General features: G+C 39.6%; 2 protein-coding genes across 2 annotated transcripts in view; one reads left to right on the top strand and one right to left on the bottom strand.

Annotated features, from left to right (window-relative positions):
* Positions 1-2,368: 2,368 nt before the first annotated feature.
* LOC128866411 (maltase A1-like) lies at positions 2,369-4,798 on the top strand. Its single transcript, XM_054107119.1, has 7 exons — positions 2,369-2,934; positions 3,064-3,642; positions 3,698-3,805; positions 3,867-4,014; positions 4,095-4,293; positions 4,359-4,505; positions 4,596-4,798. The coding sequence occupies exons 1-7, from the start codon at positions 2,398-2,400 to the stop codon at positions 4,666-4,668; spliced, it is 1,791 nt and encodes a 596-aa protein (XP_053963094.1). The 5' UTR covers positions 2,369-2,397; the 3' UTR covers positions 4,669-4,798.
* A 4,123-nt stretch (positions 4,799-8,921) lies between these two features.
* LOC128867287 (metabotropic glutamate receptor 2) overlaps positions 8,922-25,837 on the bottom strand; it is a 70,142-nt gene continuing 53,226 nt past the window's right edge. The window contains exons 14-18 of the mRNA XM_054108396.1: positions 25,009-25,171; positions 24,371-24,584; positions 23,579-23,730; positions 9,762-9,945; positions 8,922-9,416 (exon numbers count right to left, since the gene is read on the bottom strand). Of these exons, the coding sequence (XP_053964371.1) occupies positions 8,938-9,416; positions 9,762-9,945; positions 23,579-23,730; positions 24,371-24,584; positions 25,009-25,171 (1,192 nt within the window). The 3' untranslated portion in view covers positions 8,922-8,937. The remainder of the gene's footprint in view (positions 9,417-9,761; positions 9,946-23,578; positions 23,731-24,370; positions 24,585-25,008; positions 25,172-25,837) is intronic.

The raw sequence follows: 25,837 nt of genomic DNA, 5'->3' as shown, positions 1-25,837 counted from the left end.
TTCACTTAAAACTGAAAGACTCATCCCTTCACATATGCATACATACATAGATGTACATTAGGGCGGGTAAATCTTTTTCGATGGCGTTCCAAGCGGGTTTGGATTCTAACTCAATTGGATTAGACTAAAGCACAGCTTTAGCCTTCGAGCCTCCAAAATTTTATAAGAAGATGTCTTTAATTATGCCAAAGTTAATATAGAGACTTTTTTTATACAAACTTGTACCTGTGGACTTTTGGTTCGAATAATTTACTTTTGACATCTATTTTTATTTAAAGGACCCCATTATGGCGCCGCAAAGCAAATTATAAGTAATTTTTTAATATTGTAATAGAAAAAGTGGCTGCATGTAATTCTTTTTCATACGTACAACTTGTAAAATTTGAAAAAAAAAACCAAAATGTATTAAATTTTAAAAAAGTTCAAAATTTAATTTTTAAATATTTTTTTCTAATAATTATTTTTTTTTTACAATTTACAACGGATTTTCAAGTATTTTGGCTTCAGATCCTTTTTACTTTCAACAGGGGGTATATTTTTTTACTTTCTATTTTCCTTGCCAAAAAATTCCTTCTAAATTTTCATACTAGGTAAAGAAAGCTTCTTTTAAAATTGCCAAAAATTCCCAATTCGAGGTCTCGCAATTGACTTTAGAGCTACGCACTAACGGCCTTAATCCATGTAGAATAACAAACTGGAGAAAAATTGTGCCATACAAATTGACCCAACCTAATATAGAAATGCGTTTTTTTATAAAGGCGTAAGCGATTAATTATTTATGCCATTATTGTCATTTGCGTTAAAATTCAACTTCCACTTTCCAGTTTTCTCCCAACAAAGGCTTTGCGCTTAGTGGTTAGAAAGTAAATTGAATTTCCAAAAAAAAGTAGAATTTTCAAATGATAGAAAAAGTGTTTTTTTATTAGAAGTTGTTCCTCCGCAGTCAATTCAGTGATTCGGAACTGCGTAAAACTGTAGGTTTCTGCAATTGTGGAAAAAAAGCCGCATGCCACAATTAGCGCCATTTTTACATATAAATGCTTCTACTCCGATGGTAACGGGGCCGTTGAAGCACTCAGCGAGTACAGCCATCCAGTGCAGACATCACGTAGTATGACCATTGAGACATGCTGATTAAGGAATGAATTGGCGAGAATAGTAACTTCACGAGTGCCTTGATGTTGATATCTCTCCTAACTCAGGCGTACCGCTAACTTCTTGCAAGAAGCGAACAGTTAATTCTCTCGAGCGGATGCAGAAAAGATGGTCCGCGGCAGCCACTTGTAGGGCAGGATTCTAACACTCTCGTTCGGCAGATACTGCCAAATACTCAATGTGCCGCATGCCAGTACAATGAGTTTGCCAACAAACAACCGCAGCTGTTTATGAAGAAAGAAAAGCGCGAAGCTCTATCTCCGTCAGTGGTTTGCTTTCGAGAGAGCAAGAAGACACTCCCTTGTCGCTATTTCTTCGAATTTTCTAGCTGTCCTGAGTTCAGCGCAAATTCATAAAATTTTATATCAGACTACTGGCTTCATATGAATGTTTAACCGCTAAAGAGGCGTAAGCGACACAATATTTGATTTTCAGTTTTTAATACAACTCGATAAAATATCCATAAATTGATAACAAACAAACCCCGTCTACTGAAGTATTATATTTACTTTTTTATCGCTTACGATGCTTTGGCGGTTGGGGGTCCATTTGAGTTTTTACTTTTATTGAGAAGTGGCATTTTTAATCAGAGTCACATAATACATACACTCATATTAAAAAAAGTTAATTGGCGGAAACAAATTTTTGATCTCTGCGTGCAATGGGAAATGAAGTGGTACTGCTATAATTTTTGAAACAATATTGATCTAATTTTTCAGCAAGATATGTAGAAAAAATTGTTGAGCTCACATTCTTATATCGCTTAAACAGGTATTTTTTTGTTCTAGTTTTTAAAGCCAAAAAAATAATCAGAGGAGGTTCTTACAAAAATTTTTCCGGTTATTTGCATTTTTTTTTAGATAATACTAACCTTTATTTGTGCGCTTCCTTGACTTTTTTCCAGCCCTGATACATCGAACTACATATTGCCTATTTTAGTAAATAGAATTACTTATATTACAACCTCAACTCGAGTGCTGCTCAACAGTTCGCAGCACTTAAGCGCCAGAGTATTTCCCATTGTGTTTGAATAGCATTTAATAAACAATTGATTGTTATCGAAAATAACACTTCCGAGCAAATGCATGTTATCTGATATGCTGATATTTTATAGTTGTGCGCTATGGCAATTCAAAGACATTTACATACTTATATACTTACCTGACAAATTCACGAAAATCAGCCGCCGAAATGCTATAAAAGTCCCCCGTTGCTGCCATTTGCCGCAGTATTACACTAACAATGAAAACAATGGGGTTCCTACAGTTCTTCGTGGCCCCTGTGGCGCTTTTGATCCTCTGCGGTCAACGCTTTTGCTTGGCCTGCCAACAGCAGACCGAAGTGGAGCAACGGAAAGATTGGTGGCAGACAGCGCAATTCTACCAGATCTATCCACGTTCGTTTATGGATTCAGATGGCGATGGTATTGGTGATTTAAACGGTATCACCTCACGTTTGGAGTACTTGAAGGACATTGGCGTGACTGCTGCTTGGTTGTCACCAATATTCAAGTCGCCGATGGTAGACTTTGGCTATGATATTTCGGATTTCTATGAAATACAAGAGGAATATGGTACGATGGAGGATTTCCGCGCATTAATTGCAAAGGCGAATTTATTGGGACTTAAGATCATCTTGGATTTTGTACCCAATCACTCGAGTAATGAGAGTGAGTGGTTCAAGAAATCGGTGAAACGTGAACGCGGCTATGAGGATTATTATGTTTGGTCCGATGGCAAGTTGGATGCGGAGGGAAAGCGTATACCGCCAAGTAATTGGGTGAGTGTGCAAATAAAGCTACGAAAAGGTAGCGATAAATTAAGGAATATCGAGTTTTTTAACTGGGATATTTCCATAAACGACTTTTATGATCTTTGCAACTAATTCTCATCTTGTATTCATCTGCAGCTTCAAGGCTTCCGCGGCTCTGCATGGGAATGGCGTGAGGAACGCCAACAATATTACCTGCATCAATTCGCCGTACAACAAGCAGATCTAAATTATCGCAATCCGACTGTAGTGGAGCAAATGAAACGTATTCTACGCTTTTGGCTTGATCAGGGAGTTGCAGGCTTTCGTTGCGATGCAGTACCTGTGCTCTTCGAAGTTGAACCTGACGAGAATGGGCAATATCCCGACGAAGAGGTAAGCGGCTTAACTGACGACAAAGACGATCGCGCCTATCTCAAGATGGATCTCGTCGAAAATCGACCAGAGACAATCGATATGGTGTACCAGTGGCGACAAGTGATGGATGACTATCAGCGTATTCATGGTGGTGAAACGCGTGTGCTACTAATCGAGACTTACGCACCGCCTGCCTACACGATGCAAATGTATGGCAATAAATCTGTAGATGGTGCACATTTGCCATTCAACTTCAATTTGATTACTGGATTGAAATCAAATATATCAGCGCCGCTGGTTGAACAGACGATCGATTTGTGGCTGAAGAATATGCCGGCGGGACGAACAGCCAATTGGGTGGTAAGTACGGCAGAGGTAGAGAGTTTGTGCTTGTTTGTCTACTCATTGTTTACAGATCGGCAATCACGACCAACGCCGTGCGGCCAGTCGCTATGGCACTCAACGCACAGACGCTATGAATATGCTGGTTATGACACTGCCCGGTGCGAGTGTGACATATCAGGTGAGTGTGTTATATAAGTGGTTGTCTTGCTAAGTTAATTTACAATAATAATCCATCTTAGGGTGAAGAATTGGGCATGATTGACGGTGTGATCTCATGGGAGGATACTGTCGATCCCGCGGCGTGCAACTCAAATGCTGATATTTATGAGAAATTCACGCGTGATCCATCACGTACGCCATTCCAGTGGAGTGCAGGCACTAACGCAGGTGAGGGTCGTGGAAGCATATCCCGCCAAGCGCTTACGTGTACCTAAATTATGTTAATTTGTCTTCTGCTTCTTTACAAGGCTTCTCTGATGCGGCGAAAACATGGCTTCCCCTTGCACCAGACTATCAAACGCTCAATGTTGAGGTGGAAAATGCCAATACCAACTCGCATTTGGCGATCTACAAATCCTTGGTGGAATTGCGCAAAACGTCGAAAACGCTGCAAAATGGCGTGCACAAATACAAGGCGATCAATGACGATATTTTTGTCTTAGAACGGTATAGGGCGACTTGAAATTTATAACATTCTTTTTGTGTATTGTTGCAATTTTTCTCTTTCTTAGCTCCCTAAAAGGTGAGGAGACGATTGTGTATATTGCTAATTTCGGCAACGAGGCTAAAACAGTTGATGTGCAAAACGATTTCGATGCGTTTCTACCCAGCACAATGACCTTGAAGATACGCAGCTTGGATTCGATAAAGGCTATCGGGTGCGTATGGGTTTGGGGCGGCGATTTCTTACTGAGATAGTTTTCTTGCATTTGAGATTAAATCTCATGATTTTTGATTACTACTTTTAGCGCTGATATCAATGTGAAAACCTTATCGCTGGCAGTTGGTGAGGCGGTGGTCTTGAGAGGACGCCCCAAGTGAAGCTAACATTTTCGAATTTTATGACCCCTACCGATTTTAAAAATAAAAACTATGCCTTCGTTGCTTTGATAATATTAAAGTTCTATTAAAAACAGTCAGAAATATATGTTATATATAAATCGGAAACTAAGCCCAACTCTTCTGTTTTGTTGCACTCGTATGTTCAAAAAATAATATGGAAAAAATATTAACTTTTTTTTAATTATTTATTCAGAATATTAACTCAATTTTTTCTTCCGCCATATGCCATGTACTAATCATTTCATGCTTACTTATTTTATGTAGACAAATTTATTTGTATTCATTAACTAATATTTTCTTAACTGAATAACTTTAAGCAATTTACATATACATACATGTTCACACAGGTTGAATTAGTTGAATTAGTTTTAAAGGTTTTTTTCGAAGATTTGGGGCTTTATTGTGAAAAAACGGTACAAAATATTTTATTCGAAGTATTGGCCATCGCTAGCTACAACTTTCGCCCATCTTTCGGGCAATTTCCGGATGCCGTTTCTCCAAAATTCTGGCCGCTGCTTGGCTATCCATGACTCAACCCATATTTTGGTAGCCTCGTACGAGGAGAACCGCTGGTCCGCCAAATCGAGACTCATATGCCGGAACAAATGATAATCGGAGGGAGCTATGTCTGGACTATACGGCGGGTGGGGTAACACTTCCCAGCCAAGCGTTCCAAGGTATTTTTTGACAGGTTGAGCAACATGTGGCCGAGCGTTGTCATGTTGCAAAATAACCTTGTCGTGCCTTTTTACCGTTTCCGGCCGTTTTTCTTTCAATGCCCGGCTTAAACGCATCAATTGCAGTCGGTCACGATCCCCCGCGATTGTTTCGCCCGGTTTGAGCAGCTCAAAATATACGACGCCGACCTGATCCCACCAAATGCAGAGCATGATTTTCTTGCCGTGAATATTCTGCTTGGCCGTCGACGTTGATGCGTGGCCGGGCAAACCCCATGATTTTTTGCGTTTTGGGTTATCGTAGTGGATCCATTTTTCGTCGCCAGTCACCACCCGATGCAAAAAACCCTTCCGATTTTGTCGCTCGATCAGTAATTCGCACGTAAAAAGTCGCCGTTCGACGTCGCGCAGCTTCAACTCGTACGGGACCCAATGTCCTTGCTTTTGGATCATTCCCATCGCTTTTAGACGCTTGCAAACGGTTGATTTATCAACGCCCAATGATTCAGCAAGCTCTTCTTGGGTTTGGCACGAGTCCTCGTTTACCAATTCCCCCAATTCCGCCTAGGGATGAGGCTTTGTCATGAATATATATTCAGTATTGCCAACGCGATAAAGTGATAAATAGCGCCATCTGTGTGTCACCTTTAAAACTAATCTAACCTCCCAATATATATACTTGGTGCATACATTCCGTTTGGCCGTGTTGCTTCGCCAGAGTGTCTGTGCGCGTCTCGATGCAGTCCATGAAAAGCAAGGACGTACGCTGATGCCGCCGCCGAAGGGCAGCTCGTTTTTCATGAGCAGCTTTTTAATGGGAGAAGCGCACTCAGAGGCTTACCATTGACTGCCGAGTGGTGGTCGCTAGTAGTAAATAGATTTTCTATCATTTGATGGGTATGCACACAGCGGGCGTAAAACCCAGCACAAAACGAATGATAGTCACGCACGGATAATTTATGCATACAAATATATATAGTTTTTATGCATAAACTTTAGGTACTTATTTTCTTACATATTTATGTATTTCCTATAAATCATGTTTTAAATGTATTATTTATTTACATACATACATCTAAACATATTTACAAAGAAACATTCAACTGTGTCTAATGATTTTTTAAGTTTTAAGTTTCAAGTTATTAGGTCTATCAACATTTAATTGGCCATAACTAAATTACTTATTTGATTAATTTCATTTTTGAATTACTGCCTTAAACTTTAAAAACTTTTTTACAAAATTTGTTGATACAGTTTTACATACGCAATAATTTACAATTTATTTTTTGCTGTATTTAACATTTTTAAGTACTTGTAATTAATTTAACTGTAATACCTAACAAATAAGCAACCTTCCATAAAACCACATTCGCAAGCGGCTCACTTTTATTTGAATAGTATTTATTAGCGAATGCGCTAAATTTGTTTATTTACTAGTTTTTATTTTACTATATTTAAATTATTTTTAAATGTTTTTTAGTTTATTTCTTTCTTTATATAAATTGAAGTAAGTAGCTTGAAAAGAAAATTTAGTTAAGTCTGCGTTAGAAAAAAATGAAAAGCTTTCAAGTAAATCTTTGAAGCTACCGACTCGCTCCAGCGAACTTTCACACGTGAAAGCTCATTCAGCACTCATGAAGCTGCTTTAGCAACTTGCGACAGCTGCTGGCATTTTAAAATAAAAAAAAAAAATTGCAATTAAATTCATTACGTCGTTGGGCTCAAACAACATAATAAATTTAGTTGCTCACCATTGTACAAGTATACGCACATACATAAATGCGTATACGAGAAATATTTCTTTATAACTGTATACATTTGTATATTCTCTTTTCTTTGCAATGGAGTGTTTGATTAGGTTGCAGAAGGGATAATTTTTTTCCAGTTTTTCGAGCTTTTTTTGCCTTTTAGTTTTCCTTATTGTACATGCCTTTCGAACTGCTTATAAAATCTACTTACTACTTATGCTAATTGCTATCCCTTTTGTAACAAAATCGTTGACTATCATCTTAATACTAAAGCGCCTTAATTTTCATACAAACCTCGTTTAATTTTTGCTTGCAACAGACCTACAAAAGTATGCAAACACTTAAACTTACGTGTGAATATTTTTTTTTATACACATTTAATTCAATACTTACGATTTTTTTATTAATTTTTGTCTAAATAATATCACATTTTTAGCGCAATATTAACTAACAACTTATTAATAAAGGTCTTGTTTGATGGTAAAGAAATTTGTGAGTTTATGGCACCCGCCATAGATGGCATTTATAGTGAGAAAAATATATGTGCATGTATGTAAGTACTTCTGTATATGGGAAGTAGTTGCTTTAAGGTCATAATCTCTTGTAATGAGATGGAAGGAGTCGCTAGACGGCAATGTGCTGCCCCGGTGAGAACTAGCAGATTCTTTTGAAAGTATGGACATTTTTCAAATTTTATTTGAAATTGATTCGGATAAAGATTATTTTGAAATTGAAAAAAGGATTTTTATTAGATTCTCTGAGAAACCCGCCCTCGATGTGAACAAATCATTCTTGGCTAATGCCTGCAGTGAGTAATTATGTACACGAAGGTACGGAGCAGAGATCAGCTAATACAATGTCAGGAGCTTTTAATAGGTAAAACACAAATAACTTATTTCGTACTACAGGAAATCAGTTTTTCATTAACCCGCCTGCCCATTTTCATTAGAAATTCATGCCAGTATCCGAATCTTTACGTATAAAGACATATCCATATTCCATAACTTATAGTTCCGTATGTATTGTTAAATGTAAGTTGGTATACTAATTTATCCTATCAATTTAATTGTTTTCCTAAGTTGAGTTTCTTGATGGTTTTACTTAACTAACTAAATTCATTTTAATTTCATTGAAACTGCTAAAAATATTTTTTTTTTGCAAATTTGTTAGCTAACATTTGTTTTCAGTTTTTTTTTTGTTTTAATTACCCTTAGCGCCCCTTACCTACGCCTATATGTGGCTGAACGCCGCTAACTATACTTTAAACTTAAAAATTAAGCAGTCAGTTGTCAATTCATTCAAAACAAGTCTTAGGTACTTAATTTATTCTTTTTATGCATACAAAAAAAACAAAAAATCGAAACACCCTTCAATATTCATGAAAATTCTGTAGCAGCACTTTTATCAAAATCTCAGCCACTTATTGTGCTCTTACCTCTGCACGACTTGGGCATATGCTCTCACTCTCATACTGGTATTGCACAGCGCTTTTTACTATTATTCGCACTGCTGCTGTCACCGCCGTTTGTATGGCCATTGCTGTTGCTGCTGCAATTGTTGGTAGTGCTGGTGGTTGCGGTGTTGACCGTTGACTCTGCTGTACAATTTTTACCACTGCTGTTGTTGGTAACCACGTGTTGTTGGCTGGCAGCATTATTGCTATCGTTGTTGTTGTTGTGCTTTTTACTTTCACCGCATTTGGTTAGTGCGCCATCACCGCAACTATAACAGCCGACTGACTTTTGTTCCTCATAGCCTATTTGTGCTTGCAATGTTGCTTCTGGAGCGGCGGCGGTAATAACCTTGATTTGTTGCTCGCTTAGCTATACATTTGTGGTGGCTGGCTGTGGTTTGCCGTGCTCGCTGTCTGACAGCATATGGCTGCTGTCAGTGGTGCTTTCGTCGCCACAGCAATTGTGTTGCGCAACATGTTGCTGCAGCATTACATGGTTGCTGAGCACATGCAATGGCGGTGGTGATGTTTTTGTGGTCGTCGTTGTCACAGGTATTGTTGCTGTATCAGCTACTGCAGTCACATAAGTCCCATGCAGCGTACAAGGGTTGCCATGTTGCTGCTGATTAATTTTGTTGTTGTTAGCCACCACCTCAGCTTCGCTTGCGCTGGCTAGCGGATGGGGAATAGACTGTTGTTGCTGTTGTGGATGATTATTGCTATTTGGCACACACTGATCCGCAAAAGGGATCTGACTGTAAGCGATGCTATCTAAATTAGCGAATATGTTCGTTATTGTGATGGTCTGCGTTGCCATCTCGCAGAGTTGTTTCGATTTAGTGCTATGCTCTGTATGTGTGTGCGTGTGTGTAGAGTGAAAAAGGAAGAAGAGAGAAAAGTGTGCGTTTGGGAGTGTTAATTACTTTTTCGGCTTAAGGCAACTTAAGGCCACCTAAATGCAAATTTTATAATCGACATGTTTTTAAAAGCTCGAATAGTGTAAATCTACACAAAAAACAATTGTTGAATTTTGTTTAAATTTGCACTTCGGCTTGAAACCTCGGTTTTTGTAAGAGAATTTACTGTAGTTTATGAAATAATTATTAACTAAGAAACAAATGAATTATCAAAACTTGTCAATAATTCTCTGTGCTGTAGTTATTTAACGCAATATATAACTTAAACTGACTTCACCTGTATTCGTTGGTGTGATATGCTTTTGTATCTTCTCTTCTTGCGCACAGGTGGCAGCTGTCACCACAGCTGCAGCCATCATGGAAGACGGGCCCGTGCCAGCCGTGCGATGCATGTTGCCATAGCGCGGCGGCATCATGCTCTGTCGCACGTTGCGTTCGGGTCGTATGAGTATTATATAGAGCTGAAAAGAAAATACGAAAAAATAAACAGAAAACCGGTATAAAGACATTTTATTATGTTGGAGAGAGCGAGAGTGGCTAAATCATATTTTACAGGGTTTTATAATACATTTTAATTTTTGGTTTTAACCACCTAAAGAAAACATTTTTTTTACAAGAAATATAGACTTGTGAAAAGTTTCTGAAAAACTCCAGGTTTATAATACTACATACATAAAAACTTGTATAAAAAGAGGAATCTACAGAGTGTAGGGCACCTCCGGAAATCCAACTAATATTTATGACACATATAGGTGGTCGCCGTAGCCGAATGGGTTGGTGCGTGATTACCATTCGGAATTCACAGAGAGAACGTTGGTTCGAATCTCGGTGAAACCAAAATTAATAAAAACATTTTTCTAATAGCGGTCGCCCCTCGGTAGGCAATGGCAAACCTCCGAGTGTATTTCTGCCATGAAAAAGCTCCTCATAAAAATATCTGCCGTTCGGAGTCTTGAAACTGTTGGCCCCTTCATTTGTGGAACAACATCAAAGACGCACACCACAAATAGGAGGAGGAGCTCGGCCAAACACCCAAAAAGGGTGTACGCGCCAATTATATATATATATATTGTATATATATGGGGCATTCTTCGCCAACCGGACACCCCCATCTGCCCAGAACAGTTTTTATAAAAAAAATTTTTCCCTATGCCGAAATAAAAGCTTATGTCTTCTTCTTCTTAATTGGCGCGATAACCGCTTACGCGATTTTGGCCGTGTTTAACAAAGCGCGCCAGTCGTTTCTTTCTTGTGCTAACCGGCGCCAATTGAACACACCAAGTGAAGCCAAGTCTTTCTCCACCTGATCTTTCCAACGCAGAGGAGGCCTTCCTCTTCCTCTGCTACCACCAGCTGGTACCGCATCGAATACTTTCAAAGCCGGAGCGTTTGTATCCATTCGGACGACATGACCCAGCCAACGAAGCCGCTGGATCTTTATTCGCTGCGCTATGTCTATGTCGTCGAAAAGCTCATACAGCTCATCGTTCCATCGTCTGCGATATTTGCGACACGTTGCCAACGTGCAAAGGTCCATAAATCTTACGCAGAATCTTTCTCTCGAACACTCCAAGCGTCGCTTCATCGGATGTTGTCATCGTCCAAGCTTCTGCGCCATACGTTAGGACGGGCATGATGAGAGTCTTGTAGAGTGTTAGTTTTGTTCGTCGAGAGAGGACTTTACTACTCAGTTGCCTACTTAGTCCAAAATAGCACTTGTTGGCAAGAGAGATTCTACGTTGGATTTCAAGGCTGACATTGTTATCGGTGTTAATGCTGGTTCCTAAATAGACGAAGTCTTTTACAACCTCAAAATTATAACTGTCTACAGTGACGTGGGTGCCGATACGCGAGTGCGCCGACTGTTTGTTTGAAGACAGGAGGTACTTCGTTTTGTCCTCGTTCACCACCAGACCCATTCGCTTTGCCTCTTTATCCAGTTTGGAGAAGGCAGAACTAACAGCGCGGTTGTTAAGGCCGATGATGTCAATATCATCGGCATACGCCAACAATTGTACGCTCTTATAAAATATTGTGCCTGAGCGATTAAGTTCTGCGGCTCGTACGATGCTCTCCAACATCAGGTTAAAGAAGTCACACGACAGCGAGTCACCCTGTCTGAAACCTCGTTTGGTATCAAACGGCTCGGAGAGGTCCTTCCCAATTCTGACGGCGCTGCTGGTGTTGAGCAACGTCATCTTACATAGCCGTATTAGTTTTGCGGGGATACCAAATTTAGACATCGCGGCATACAGGTAACTCCTTTCCGTACTGTCGAATGCAGCTTTGAAGTCGACGAAAAGATGGTGTGTGTCGATTCTCCTTTCATGGGTCTTTTCCAAGATTTGGCGTATTGAGAATATTTGGTCGATGGTGGACTTTCCAGGTCTGAAGCCACACTGATAAGGTCCAATCAGTTGGTTTACGGTGGGCTTCAGCCTTTCACACAATACGCTCGCTAGAACCTTATAGGCGATATTTAGAAGACTAATCCCGCGGTAATTGGCACAAATTGCAGGATCGCCCTTCTTATGGATTGGGCAGAGCACACTTAAATTCCAATCGGCAGGCATGCTTTCATCCGACCATATTTTGCATAGGAGCTGATGCATGCACCTTACCAGCTCCTCGCCGCCATGTTTGAATAGCTCAGCCGGCAGTCCGTCGGCGCCCGCGGCTTTGTTGTTCTTTAGCCGTGATATTGCTATTCTCACCTCGTCATGGTCGGGTAACGGAACGATAATTCCGTCGTCATCGATTGGGGTATCGGGATCTTCACATTCTCTATGACATGCGCAGCTGTCATTGTTTAACAGGTTCGAGAAGTGTTCCCTCCATAATTTAAGATTGCTCTGTACGTCAGTCACCAGATCGCCGTCTTTGTTCTTACAGGAAAACGCCCCGGTCTTAAAACCTTCTGTAAGCCGCCGAACTTTCTGGTAGAATTTTCGGGCGTTGTTCCTATTGGCCATCTCAAGCTCCTCGCACTCACGTATTTCGGCCTCTCGTTTCTTCTGTCGGATAATACCTCTCTCTTCCTTTTTCAGCTCTCTGTAGCGATCCCACATGGCTCGCGTTGCGCCCGATCGCAGCGTGGCTCTATAGGCGGCATCTTTTCTTTCTGCGGCAGCATGACATTCCTCGTCGTACCAATTGTTTTTTCGGGCTCGCCGGAATCCGATTTCTTCTTCGGCGGCGGTACGTAGGGAACGAGAAATGTTGCTCCATTGCTCGCGCATGCCGGTTTGTTGGGCAGGGCTTTCGGAGAGCAGGAGTGAGAGTCGAGTGGCGAATCTTCTGGCTGTCTGTTGTGATTGCAGCTTTTCGATGTCGAACATTCTTTGCGTAGGTAGATGTACGTTTTTCGCTGCACAGAGGCGGGTGCGCAGTTTGGCTGCAACAAGGTAATGATCCGAGTCGATGTTGGCTCCTCGGATCGTACGTACATCTAATACACTAGAAGCGTGTCTTCCATCTATCACAACATGATCGATCTGGTTTCGCGTTTTTCGATCAGGAGACAGCCAGGTAGCTTGGTGTATCTTCTTATGCTGGAATCTGGTGCTGCAGACAACCATGTTTCGGGCCCCGGCGAAGTCGATCAGCCTCTGTCCGTTACCGGATGTTTCGTTGTGCAGGCTGAATTTTCCGACTGTGGGACCAAAAATTCCCTCCTTGCCCACCCTGGCGTTGAAGTCGCCAAGCACGATTTTTATGTTGTGGCGGGGGCAGCGCTCATAGGAACGTTCCAAGCGCTCATAGAAGGAATCTTTGGTCGTATCGTCCTTCTCTTCCGTCGGGGCGTGGGCGCAAATTAGCGAGATGTTAAAAAATCGCGCTTTGATGCGGATTATTGCGAGACGCTCGTCCACCGGAGTGAACGACAGTACTTGGCGACGAAGTCTCTCTCCCACAACAAATCCGACACCGAATTTGCGCTCCTTTACATGGCAGCTGTAGTAGACGTCGCAAGGTCCTATGTTTTTCTTACCTTGCCCCGTCCATCGCATCTCTTGGATGGCAGTGATGTCAGCCTTTACTCTCACGAGGACATCAACCAGCCGGGCAGAGGCACCTTCCCCATTAAGGGACCGGACATTCCAGGTGCATGCCCTCAAATCATATTCCTTATTTCGTTTGCAGGGGTCGTCATCAGTAAAGGCAGTTCTCATCCGAGGCTTTGTACTTCTTTTCATTGGGGAGGATTTTTAAGTGGCGGGTCCCAAACCCAGCGCACAACCAGCTATCCTGGAATGCTTCGCCTTCTCACGTTAGCTCACTCCCGAACGGGTGTTCGGAAGCTAACCAGAGGATACGTGGGCTAATCCCGGACGTTGTGAGCTGCTTGAACCATATGTAGAAGAATCGTCCTGGCCACTCCCAAGTGAATGGCGATCAGTAACTTCCCCACTTGCGTGGACTTCTACACATGGAACCATCCTCCTTATGTCATGTACTTTAATTTGTCATGTGGCACTTTTTAAATATTCAAGATGGACGACGAATATTGACAAATATGTTGGAAGCTTAACAAAAGATTCGAGTCTGCAGCACCAGTACCAGAAATACTAAAAAGCCATTCCTTCCAAATCTCAAACAAAAAGGAAGTGATTATTAAAAGATTTTCCAATTCTCCAGAAGAAAAAAAAGTTTTACTGTGAAAAAAATCCTGTATTATGAAAAAAAATTCCAATTTCAGCAATTTCCTTCAATATTTATATTCAGCAGCGAACCCAGAAACCCCCGAGCATCATGCCAATATTCGTCGTCCATCTTGAATATTTAAAAAGTGCCACATGACAAATTAAAGTACATGACATAAGCTTTTATTTCGGCATAGGGAAAAATTTTTTTTATAAAAACTGTTCTGGGCAGATGGGGGTATCCGGTTGGCGAAGAATGCCCCATATATATATATATATATATATATATATAGGATGACTGCATAAGTGCACTACCGACGAACTGTAATAACTTTTTCCTGGTTAAGTTATCAATTCCATTTTTCTCTTTTAATTCATAGATGGATTTATGGATTTAATTAAAGGCTTCTTCGATTCGCCAAACATTAGGAAGTGGCGAATAAATGAAGCAACTGGTATTAATAAACCCGTATTGGTTGCTGGGAAGCACTTAATGAGTATTAGTAAGACAGCGTTCATACAGGGCAACTTTTGTTGCTTCAACTCGTTACTTGTGATGCTTGTGCTTTGTCAATAGCGTTTGTGTTCTCGTTCTTCTCAATGTTATTGTTGACTGTAGGCCAAAAACTAGCAATAGCAAGACAGGCAACGACAAAAGATAATTCGCAATGTTGAAGCAGCTCTCTTGAAATGGAGTTTACAGCATTGAAGATAGTGAGTTATATAAGTTTTATGACAAATCTTGCTCGGTAGCTTTGTTGCTTTCAGTAGTTTTTGCTTTCACACGCATGTTTTTCATCAAGTGAGCAAAGCCCAGAGAAAGCGAGTGAACTTTATTTCGGGAAGTTACAGGAAATCAAGTACCAATGGCTGTATTAAATACTAAATTTAATTGCAAATTTCACAAAATGAAAAATTATAATAAAATATTTGTTTATCATATTAGAAGAATCATAGAGAAAACTTGCTGCCTTAAATCCACATAACTTTATAATGTTGCAACATTTATTAGGCATACTGTATACTTGCAGTTATGGAGGCCGCTTTAACAAAAATCTTTTTTTATCACTTAAAGATATTGAACTAGAGACGAACCGAAAATTCCTTGTAGACACACACAAAGACGTATTTATATTCATTACTTAGAATACGTCGAATTTACTAAAGAATATTCTTTAAAGTTGTAAAAATATATACAATTCATTTTTTTGTTTTTGTCTTGCTAAAAACTGACTTCACCAGGAGTCCATTGTCAGCTGCTATTTCCAATATGTCAACGTATTGACATAATAATTAAATTTTTATTATTGATTTCATCATTTCGATATTTTTCTTTGTGTGCTTTTAGTTTTGGTCTGCACGCGTTCGCTTCGCATTTCGAATTAAATTCAAATTTTCACACAGGTAATAGGTGCTTTATTCGCACACATACATATGCATACAAAAGTACTGAGTACACATACAGTGGTGATACAAATATCAGCAGTGCAAAACCTTGACTATTTTTTTTATTTCATATTCAATTTTTTTTAATTTTTACAAAAAAATACAGTTCGGAGGACTACAGTAGCAAAGTCTTTGTTCAAAACTTAGAAAAGTCAAAAAGTTTTCATCGAAATTTAAAATTTTTTAGTTCGAATGACAGTTTTGCAACACGTTAGGTTCAGGAGATAGGTCTTTAGATCTTTCACATACAAAATTTTTAGTTTTTCCTATATAAGCAAATGAAAAAAAAAACAAAAATTACCACAAATATTACCGAAAATTTAATGCACTAAAAAACTGCGTGCTTAAAATTTTTGGATAAATTCTACCCAAAAAATTAAAGCTCCGATGAAAATTTGTTGAATATTTTAAATTGGACTTAGAACGAACTACTTTAACTTATATTTTTGTAAAAAAATTAAATAGAAAATTTAAAACTTGGCCACGCTGCTATTACTTCGACCTCCACTGTGCATTTGAAACACAGCACATACTCATATGGGCGCTACATATGTACATAAATACGTATGTACTACATGTCTAAATGCCTTTGGTTAAACGATATTGAATTTATGATTTATTGTTTGTCCATTTTCCTGTGCTTTTAAAAAATAAATACAGGTATACACACACACATACGTATATAAATATGTGTATTATATGTATGTAGGTTGGTATATGCCCACTTTTATGAGTGATACTTGTCAGTCTGACAACAGCTATCAACTTTAATTTTGGAATAAAAAAGTAGGCGATTTTTTGAACAATCAATGTGAAGCAAGAAATACGTGGCAATTGAAAAAAGAAAAAAATACAAAACCCTTAGTGAGTTTACATGGTTTTACAACTAAGTATCTGATCCTCTTGCCTTAATTAATTTTTTTTTTCGTGGCTTTAATAAAATATGCTGCCTCTTTAGACACAGCAAAAATACCTGTCATGCAGGTCTGTTTTACAAGCTCAAAATTAATCGACCTCACTTACAATGTACCCAAATCATACCTACAAAGTAGACCCTTTCTTGTGAAAACTAGCACTGAAGTTACTAGCCTTAGTGTTCTGGGAAAGGTAGTGTTCTGGAACCGGTCCTTGACCAAAAGCACGCACACAGCTACATATGAGAGCGAAAAGTTTGTAATGACCATTGCTTCATCTCTATTGCAGCACAATCTCGACAAAGTTAGTGTCTGGTTGAACAAGTGGCGTATAAAAGCCAATCAAACCAAATCAATACAGATTATTTTCATACTCTGCGAAGACTCATGCCCTCCAGAAACTGCCTTACATCACTGCCAAATACCTCAAGCTGATCCGGCAATATACCGCGATAGAGGACTAATATCGCTTTCGCATATATTTCTGAATCTTAAGTAACTGGGTTTAAAGCTTCGCTCACTTTACTGGCTACTTCAAAAGTCTGCATTATCACTGGAGAAAAAAATTTTGATCAACAAATCTATACTTAAGTCCATACGCAGACTTGGAGTTCATGTATGGAGCTCCGCCTCGAAATAAAACGTAGAAATCCTTCAATGGTGTCACTCTGAAGTACTGCGCATATGCACAAATGCACCATTGCATGTCTACAACGAAATAATGCACCGAGTTTTAAAAGTACCAACTGCATTCGATGAAACAATCGAAATTAGTCCTAAATAAGACAACCCGCTTGCTATGCATACAAATCCTACTGCTACTAATTTAATAAATAGCACCGAACCACTGATTTACCACAAGGATTTTAAATCTGAATTATATGTAAACGAGTTTCACTGAGACCTCTTATGCCCACAGCCTTAAACCTTAACAATAAATATAAATAATACTAAAAAAGTTAAGACAGATTGCGTTTAATGAATGCAGTTATAAAAATAAGCCCGGGAATTAGGACTATGCCCTGGCAAAAAGCTCCGAAACAATCAGCTTGATATCCATCATGTTGAGGAGTCTGGAACGCCCATCCCAATCAACCCTACATGACCTCGAGACATAGATCGATGCTTGGCGGTGGAATTCTTTGCTTATATTGAAGCGGCTTCTGACAACACTAGCTTTGACTTTATGTATTCTGTGATCACGAGGCACGGAGTGGTCGAAACAATCATAAGGTGGAAATCGAGCTCGTGCAAAAATAAGAACAATTTGCTTTATTGTTTGGGGTAACCTTTTTTTTTATTTTTCGACATAGTTAGGTTTATACACTTCGTCTAACGTGGGCTAGTTTGTTGGTCCCTTCTGAACAAATAGTAGTCCAAGGGATCCACGGAAACCAAGTCTGAATAACAAGAGGGGTGTGAAACGAGTTGGAACCCAACAACGCTCAACTGATGAGGCGTAAGCAGGTGCGTTGTCGTGATGGAAAATAAATTTTTTGAAAATCACTCGACTTCCTCGATTCAATCGAATGCCGAGCACAAAGAAATATGCCGATCTGGTTGAAACTTGGTGTGTGTTTTCCAAGAGAACCTACTCGTACTAACAAAACATAACCTCGATACGTTCCAGTAGTGCCTTGTCTCTGACTTTGCACGGACTTTTCAAACGTCCCTCGTGCATTCACTTATATAATTTTATTGTTGCTTGCGTCGGAGCTAATGAAGTGAGGTGAAGCTGGTAAGTATGCGCAAAAATTAATAAAATCTATTTTCTACAATTATTTTCTGCTGGAAGTGTACATCAATAAAATATATGCGTGTATTTCCTATTATTCTGCCCAAAATTATGAATTTTATTTGCATAAATTAAGTTGAATTTATTAATGCAAAAGCCCGCAGTTAGTCAAAGGTCATTTCTGCACAAAACAAAACAAAAAATAAATAAATTTATGCGAACACCTTTTAATAAATGCAAGTAAATGTACATTAGGGCGGGCCTATTTTTTCGATATCATTTCTATTGTAGTAAATTCGGACTAAATTTTTTTTAATATAATTTTGTTTTATTAAATTTGTAAATAGTAAATAGAGCTAAAACTTGTAGAAAAGCAATTAAATTTACAATATTTAGAAAAATATTTTTCGCCATTTTTCTTCTAACCTTTTCTTTTTAACATTTAATAACCTATTAAATATTTTGCTTTCAGATCCTTTTTATCTTCAGAAGGAGATGTAATTTTCCTACTTGCCATAACTCGATCTCATTTTTCGAACTAATTAAAGATAGCGCTTTGTAAAATTAGGGTTCTCAAAACAGACTTTAGAGTTATGCTAGAATCAGAATCTGTTAGGAACGATGTCGGGAAAAATCGTTCTATAAAAATTGACCCGCCCTAATGTACATATTGTGGCTTTAGAAAATTCCCATGTAATTAATTTTATGTAATATATTTCCAGTTATTTTGTTTCCTGTTTATCTTTTCTCGTCAATTGGAAATGCAAGCAACATATTTTTTCATATATGTAAGCATACAGAATATTTTCAATTGCACTGTAAGTGAAATGAGAAAAATATAATAATATAATAATTGCACACGAATTTTTTTTAATACTAAGTTGGATTTTTTTTTTAAATATAAAATACATACTTATATGTAACTAAGTGTAGTATATAAGGGTTTACTTTCACCGTCCTAGATGCACTATGCGATTTGAAGACTAAATCAGAGAACCATGCATACATAGACGGTCTCCCGACCGCAAAAAATGTTCACCCCGCCTTTCTCGATTATTTCAATTATGCCTAATATTAAAGTATATAGTAGTGTTTGGAGAGCATGTTTCGGTATGCTAGGTGGGCTACCTGCTGAGTCAAATCAGTTTCATTACTCTTAGAATATTTTAAATTTTGATAAGCTAAATACTTATTAGGGTTTAAAATAAAATTTGAGAATAGCTTTCACAAAAAAACTTTTGCCTTTTAGTGACGTGTCCTTGGAATCACTTAGTGAGAAATAGAATTTCCAAAGCGTTATCAAGCAGCTATTTTTGAACTGTCCGAGCTTGGTTCATATTTTATTGATGGTTTTCATTAATATACATATCCGCCAACTAAAAACCGAAAAATGGAGAAGAAAATCGGAGTCTCGAACTGACATTTAAAAGCATGGGGGCATATAAAAATAATAATAATTTTGAAATACCCTCTAAAATCGAATATTTCGAAAGTGGTTAAGTTTTGGACAACATTTCATCAGAAATGACCTGATAAATAATGTCCTCAAATTCTTGTTTTTGTTTTTTATGGGCGTTGTGGTAACGCGCTACCCTCAAGTGGGCCTTTGAAACCAGGACGGGCCTGTTGTGTCGTCGAAAGTCCGCACCCCACGGGACAACCGCCAGGTATTACATCGTAGGGGGGGAAGGACGAGTTAGTCGCCGGTCCTTCGTCGTATTCTTTCGAGGGTCCTTAGTTTTTTCATAGTCTCTGCTATGAAATCGCATGCTGCCGTCTATTTTTCCCTGCTTTGTAGCATGGATTACACGAATGTATCTGGGTCGCAGTTTCCTTCAAATATTCGCCGAAGCTTCGATCTAGATCCATAAAAACTTTTACATTCGAAGAATACGTGGTCAACGTCTTCTATCGCGTTTACGCCACAGTGATCGCAGGTGGGATCCGATTCATGTTTGAACCGATGGAGGTATGCTTTGTAGCATCCATGCCCGGTTAAAAGTTGCGTCAGATAGAAATCCACTTCTCCGTGTTTTCTTTCAATCCAGCTTCGCAAGTCTGGAATGCAGCGATGTGTCCATACGCCGCCTTTATACCGCGTAAATAGGAAGGATGTTGCGTAGCCATGTACCAAACAGGGGCACCGTATAGTATTTGGTTCTTCACCACGCCTGCTAGGAGTTGGCGTCGCCGTTGTTTTGGCCCGCGGGCGTTTAGCATTATTCGCTGCTACAGTTACTGATGCTTTGTTGGTCGCATACTCCAGGTGAGTTTTAAAAGATAACCTCCTGTCTATCATTATTCCCAGATATTTAACTTCTGGTACTGCCGTGATGCTAGGATTGCGAACTTGAATAGTTGCCACTTCTACTTTTTTCCGGCTCGATATGAGAACGGACTCCGTTTTTTGCTCGGCGAGTTGAAGGCCGTTTTGCACCAGCCATGAGTTAACGGACGCTATGGTCCGATTTGCTTTTTCGCAGATGTCGCTCAGTCTCTTCGCCATATAACTACTGCGATATCGTCCGCAAATCCGATAATGTTGGCACCATTGGGTATAATGAGACGCCAACCACCATCGTACATGATGTTCCAGAGCAGTGGTCCAAGGACTGAACTTTGAGGGAGCCCGCCTGAAACCTTATAGCTCTTTCTGCCTACTGCTGTGTCGTAATCCAGTACTCGGTCTTCGAAGTAGCTTCTTATCATTGCTCGCAGGTAAGAGGATACTCCGATCTCGTCCAGTGCGTCCAGTATTTTGGCCCAGTGTGCGGTGTTGAATGCATTTCTTACATCCAAGGTTACTATTAAGCAGTACTCTTTGACACCTTCGAGCCATCGGGTACCACTTATTGCCTGTTGTGCAATTTTTTTGGCGGTATTCACAGCGTCAACGGTGGATCTTCCTTTTTTGAAACCAAACTGATTGTCCGATATTCCCCTGACGGAATCGATCTCGCTCTCGAGGCGGCTGTAGATTATTCTCTTTACCTGCTTTCTCTTTACCTGCCGAGTCGAGCAGGCAAATTGGTCTTAAGCTAGATGGTTGCATGGGAGGCTGGCCGGGTTTGGCCAGTAGAACCGGCCTTTGTCGCTTCCATATCGATGGGAACGTTCACTCCGCGAGGCGTGTATTAAATAGGCGTACGATATTCGATGTGGCCTAGGTAAATGCCAAGTACTTGGTTAGGCACCCCGTCTGGGCCAGGAGACTTATTATTTTCGATTCTATTCACTGCTTGAAGAACCTCGTCTGCTAAGATTCTTGGAAACTGATGTGCGATTGGCTTCGAGGTTAAAGAAACTAGCGTCCTTTGTTTGGGGAAAAGTGTGTTTACCACTTCATTCAAGAAAATCGGGCATGTTGGTATGGATTCCTTAGCAGACTTCAGCTTCTTCGTCACCGTCTTGTACCGTGCCCCCCAAGGATTGTTTTCAGCATCATCACAGAGCTCAAGGAAGCTTTTACGCTTGCTTTCCTTTATTGCTGTCCTGAGTTGACGTCGCGCAGCTTTATACGTTTCTCTGGCTTCTAGGAAGTTAGGTCTACCTCTTGCCCGTTGGAAGCTTCGTCTGGCGTTAATGCATTCTTTCCTGAAAGAATAAATACTCTCGTTCCACCAGTAAACAGGAACGTGTTTATTTGCTGTCGTCTTGCGAGACATTGACGCATCGCAGGCTCTACGAATATTACCCATAATTTTGGTTGCCATGTCATTCGCGCATCCCGTATATTCGCTTGTTGGCAACATCTCTTTAAATAAACCAGAATCTAAGTTTCCATTTAGACCCTCTGCAGATGTTAGCGCTGACGAACGTGATGTCTATTATTGAACCAAAGCCATTTCTGAAGAAGGTATGTTCCCCGCCGCTGTTCAGTAAAACAATATCCAGGCATGCAAATGCTTCAAGGAGTGTTCTGCCTTTTGGTCTAGTACGCTGTGAGCCCCACTTCATAGACCATGCATTGAAATCGTCTGCAATAATATATCGCTGTCTCAACATTGCATCCATGGCGAGTTTCCCTACTATCTCCTCAAACTCGTCTAAAGGGGTGCTTGGAAGTATGTAGTAGCTATATATAAATATATCTGAGACCTTGCCGCAAACAAAGCTTCTTTCTTTTACTACGTTCTCTAGATGTAAGGGATGTCGTCCGCAGGACCATATTGCAGCCTTTTTACAAACGTCTTGCGTCCAGTTGGCTGACCTTTCTCTATAAGGTTCGCTCAATATGGCTACACCAACCTTGAGTTCTGCAATTGTTTGCGACAAGAGATCTTATGCGGCTTCGTAGTGGTTGAGATTGAGTTGTAGCAATCTCATAACTGCTTTATCTTTTGAAGCACTTCTTGAAATACCGGCCATTTATTGCCGCCGGTAGCATGATCAGTGCGGTTGGTACGTCTTCTTTCACATAATAAGCACTTTGGAGTATTTGTGCATATTTTTGCTACGTGCCCTTCTCCTCCGCATTTAAAGCACACTCCTTGGAGATCGGTTCCGCTGGTGCAATTTCTTGATATATGCCCGAGTTCTTGGCATTTAAAGCAGCGTCTAGGTTGGATTTTCTGACGAATATGGCAAACTACCTACCCAATGCGAATTTTACCCACTTCTAATAACTTTTTGGCGGCCTCAGAAGGTTTGCGTACCGCCATATGCCCTCCGTATCGAGCGAATCTGCGAGGGCTCTACGTTGAGGTTGAGGTGCTGGGAGTTTAGTGCTACGCGAACCTCTTCGGGCGTAGTTACTTCATCAACATCATGAATCTCGAGAAGTGATTCTTCTGTTAACGATTTAACCTCCGCCTTTCCTGAGAGAGCCAGACCCACCGCAGTTTTGCGGAATTTTTGAACCAGCCCGTTCATCCCTTTAAGAGAATCCTCAGTTTTGACTGTCTTCAAATTCTCGGCGAAAGACCATTCGCCCGTGCTTCTGACAATGATGGCATCGGGTCGAGCAGGTTTACTCCTTGTGCGCTGTCGTTTATTAACCGTTATCCACGGGCCCTCCGTTGTTTTTTTCCCCTCCATATTTGCCAAAGCTGTATTTTGTGAGACATTGACAATGGGTTTAGGAACTTCAATGTCCTTCCTAGACGGTCCTTTTATTAGTAATGCCTCACCCGATGCTCGTGCAAGGGTCTGCTTTGTCTCATGCTGTGCAGTTATTCCAAGAGAAGGAGTCGTCTGCGAATACTTCGTATCTTTTGTACGAGGTTTAGCTTTTCCGATCTCTTCTGCTACCTGATCGTAGGAAATTGCAATCGCCTTCACTAAATCTCTGAGATTCTGGTTTATGGAGCGGTTGCCATGTGTATATGAGTACATATGTGGGGTTTTCTTCACTTACCTTCGGTGAGAACAGACACGCAACGGTGACACTCGCCGACAAGCTAATCGTCACCGACATTGAAGTTATCCTCAACGGCACGTGATTGGCTGTGCCGAAATAAAGTGGCACAAATGCCAGCCAGATGACGCAGGTCGTGTACATAGTGAATCCTGTGCGATTGTGGCAATTAAATGAAATAGAGCCAGGGGATCAAAGGAGCACAAAAAAAAAAGAAATAAAACAAAAGTGGAAGAAATGAAAGCGATTTGAGAAAGATATGTAAGAGGAGACAAAAAGGCAGAAAGAGTTCAAGAGGAAAATCGAGCACATGAATTTTTCATTTGCATGTTGGACCCACGAGCAGCCAATGTTGCAAACGAGCAATCATAGTTGGTTTTCGCAGCAGCAGCAATCCACGAAGCGTATGCAAAAGAGAATAAAGAGAAATGTGATGAGAAGTGGCGAATGGATATTATAAGTATGTAGACTGCCACAAATTGCAATTAGTTGAATAGGTTGTGGTAGTGTGATTTGAAAAAAAAAAAAAAAACAGAAATAAACAAAAAATATATAAATATTGTATAAATATATAATGGGCACTTAGTTCATATGAAATAATTAATGCACACTAATACATTTGAAAATCTACGCAATGAGGGTTTCACTTTCGAAAAGCACTTCAGCAGCTGCAAATGTTTTTTTTTTTTTTTTTGTTTGTTTTTGTGTTTGTAATGCACTTGACACGTGCATATCTACAAGCACGTATAATGGAGTCACTTCAAATAATTCAGCACCCTTTCCACTACTCACCGATATGCTTGGATTCGTTAAATGCTTCAGGGATTTTTCGCGTCAGCACCGCATAAACTGTGCAAACTACAATCAGAAGAATGGGATAGAAGAATGCAATCATGTAGGAAGCATCGATGTAAGAATCGCAAACGAGCATATTATCCTCGCGTGTCGGATGATGGTACATTGCATGCGACGGTGCAATTACCATCCAAACGCCATTAATGAGAATCTGCAATGGAAGGGAATAAAATAATGACAATTTTACAGTACCACAAAAAAGCTTAAAAGAAAAACACTGATAATATATTAGTTTAGCTAAAAAAATTAGGAATTTCTTGCAATGTTCCCAGTGGCGCAAAGCTTCACTGAAAAGGTTAAGGAATAATATCATATAATTTTCTCCGAAATGAAACAATGTATTGCGTAGCATAGTGATTGCATGTGGCATGCAACTTAAGGCATTTCGGTATTCAAAAGCAGCATTCTAAAAACATTTGCTATATTATTCTCCATTTTTTGATATATTTGCGCTTTTGCATTGATTTTTCTTTTATAATTTGTTTTTGTTTTTCGCTATTCAACATCAGCACGTTTTCGTGCGGGCCTTAGCTGTGCTTTATTTAAGTTTTTTTTATTTTTATTACACAACTTACTTGTATGAAGATAAGGAATGAACAAATAACCAACTGCGACTTGGGACTTATAAACGATGGTCGTTTTGCTGATTGTTTGCCTGCTTTGAAGATACGAGCTATGCGATTAGTTTTGGTGAGCAGTGCTGCATATACGACCGTGAAGCAGAAGCCAACGCTGAAGCTAAGGAGAAGCAAAAGAAGTAGACAAATTGTGAGATTTGTTTAGAATTTTCTTACAAAAGTAAGAAAATTTTGAAGCTATAGGAAAATATATTTTCTTTCTTCTTAAAAAGTATACCAATAGTACGGATATTGAAGCAAAAATATTATTTAATATTTATATTAAGATAATACGAAGAGATTATTTTAAAAGCTCAGAAATTACACTTTTTTCACTTAAAAGGTACACCTTTTCTGAAACTACTTTCACGCATTTATCCACCCCAATGTGCTTGTGTGAACAAACACGGCTCAGATTTCACTTCCTCTGCTCAGCAGCTACAAAATATATTTCCACCGGCAACTCGAAGAAGGAATGCAAACCCCTCTTACTGAATAATCGATGTGAGATAAACAAATTCAAAATATTCTACAAATTTCGTTATTTTAACTAATAACGACAACAAACACTATGAATATGCGTACTAATTATAAGGGATGAGTTAACATAATTACTAGTTTTTTTCGTGTCCATTCTTTCTGTAAGGGGCTTCGGTTCTGGTTCAAGCTCGGCTTCGGTCTCCACCTCTATATGTTCTTATATGTCTCTATATGCCTCTACAGACTATCCGTGCTATTTATTGTATTAAGGAAACAAAGCGGCGTTTTAATATTATATAATATATTT

Source organism: Anastrepha ludens, chromosome 6, assembly GCF_028408465.1.
Source record: "Anastrepha ludens isolate Willacy chromosome 6, idAnaLude1.1, whole genome shotgun sequence".
Taxonomy (NCBI): Eukaryota; Metazoa; Arthropoda; class Insecta; order Diptera; family Tephritidae; genus Anastrepha; species Anastrepha ludens.
Note: the sequence above shows the minus strand (reverse complement) of the source record. Positions and strands in the feature narration are given on the sequence as shown.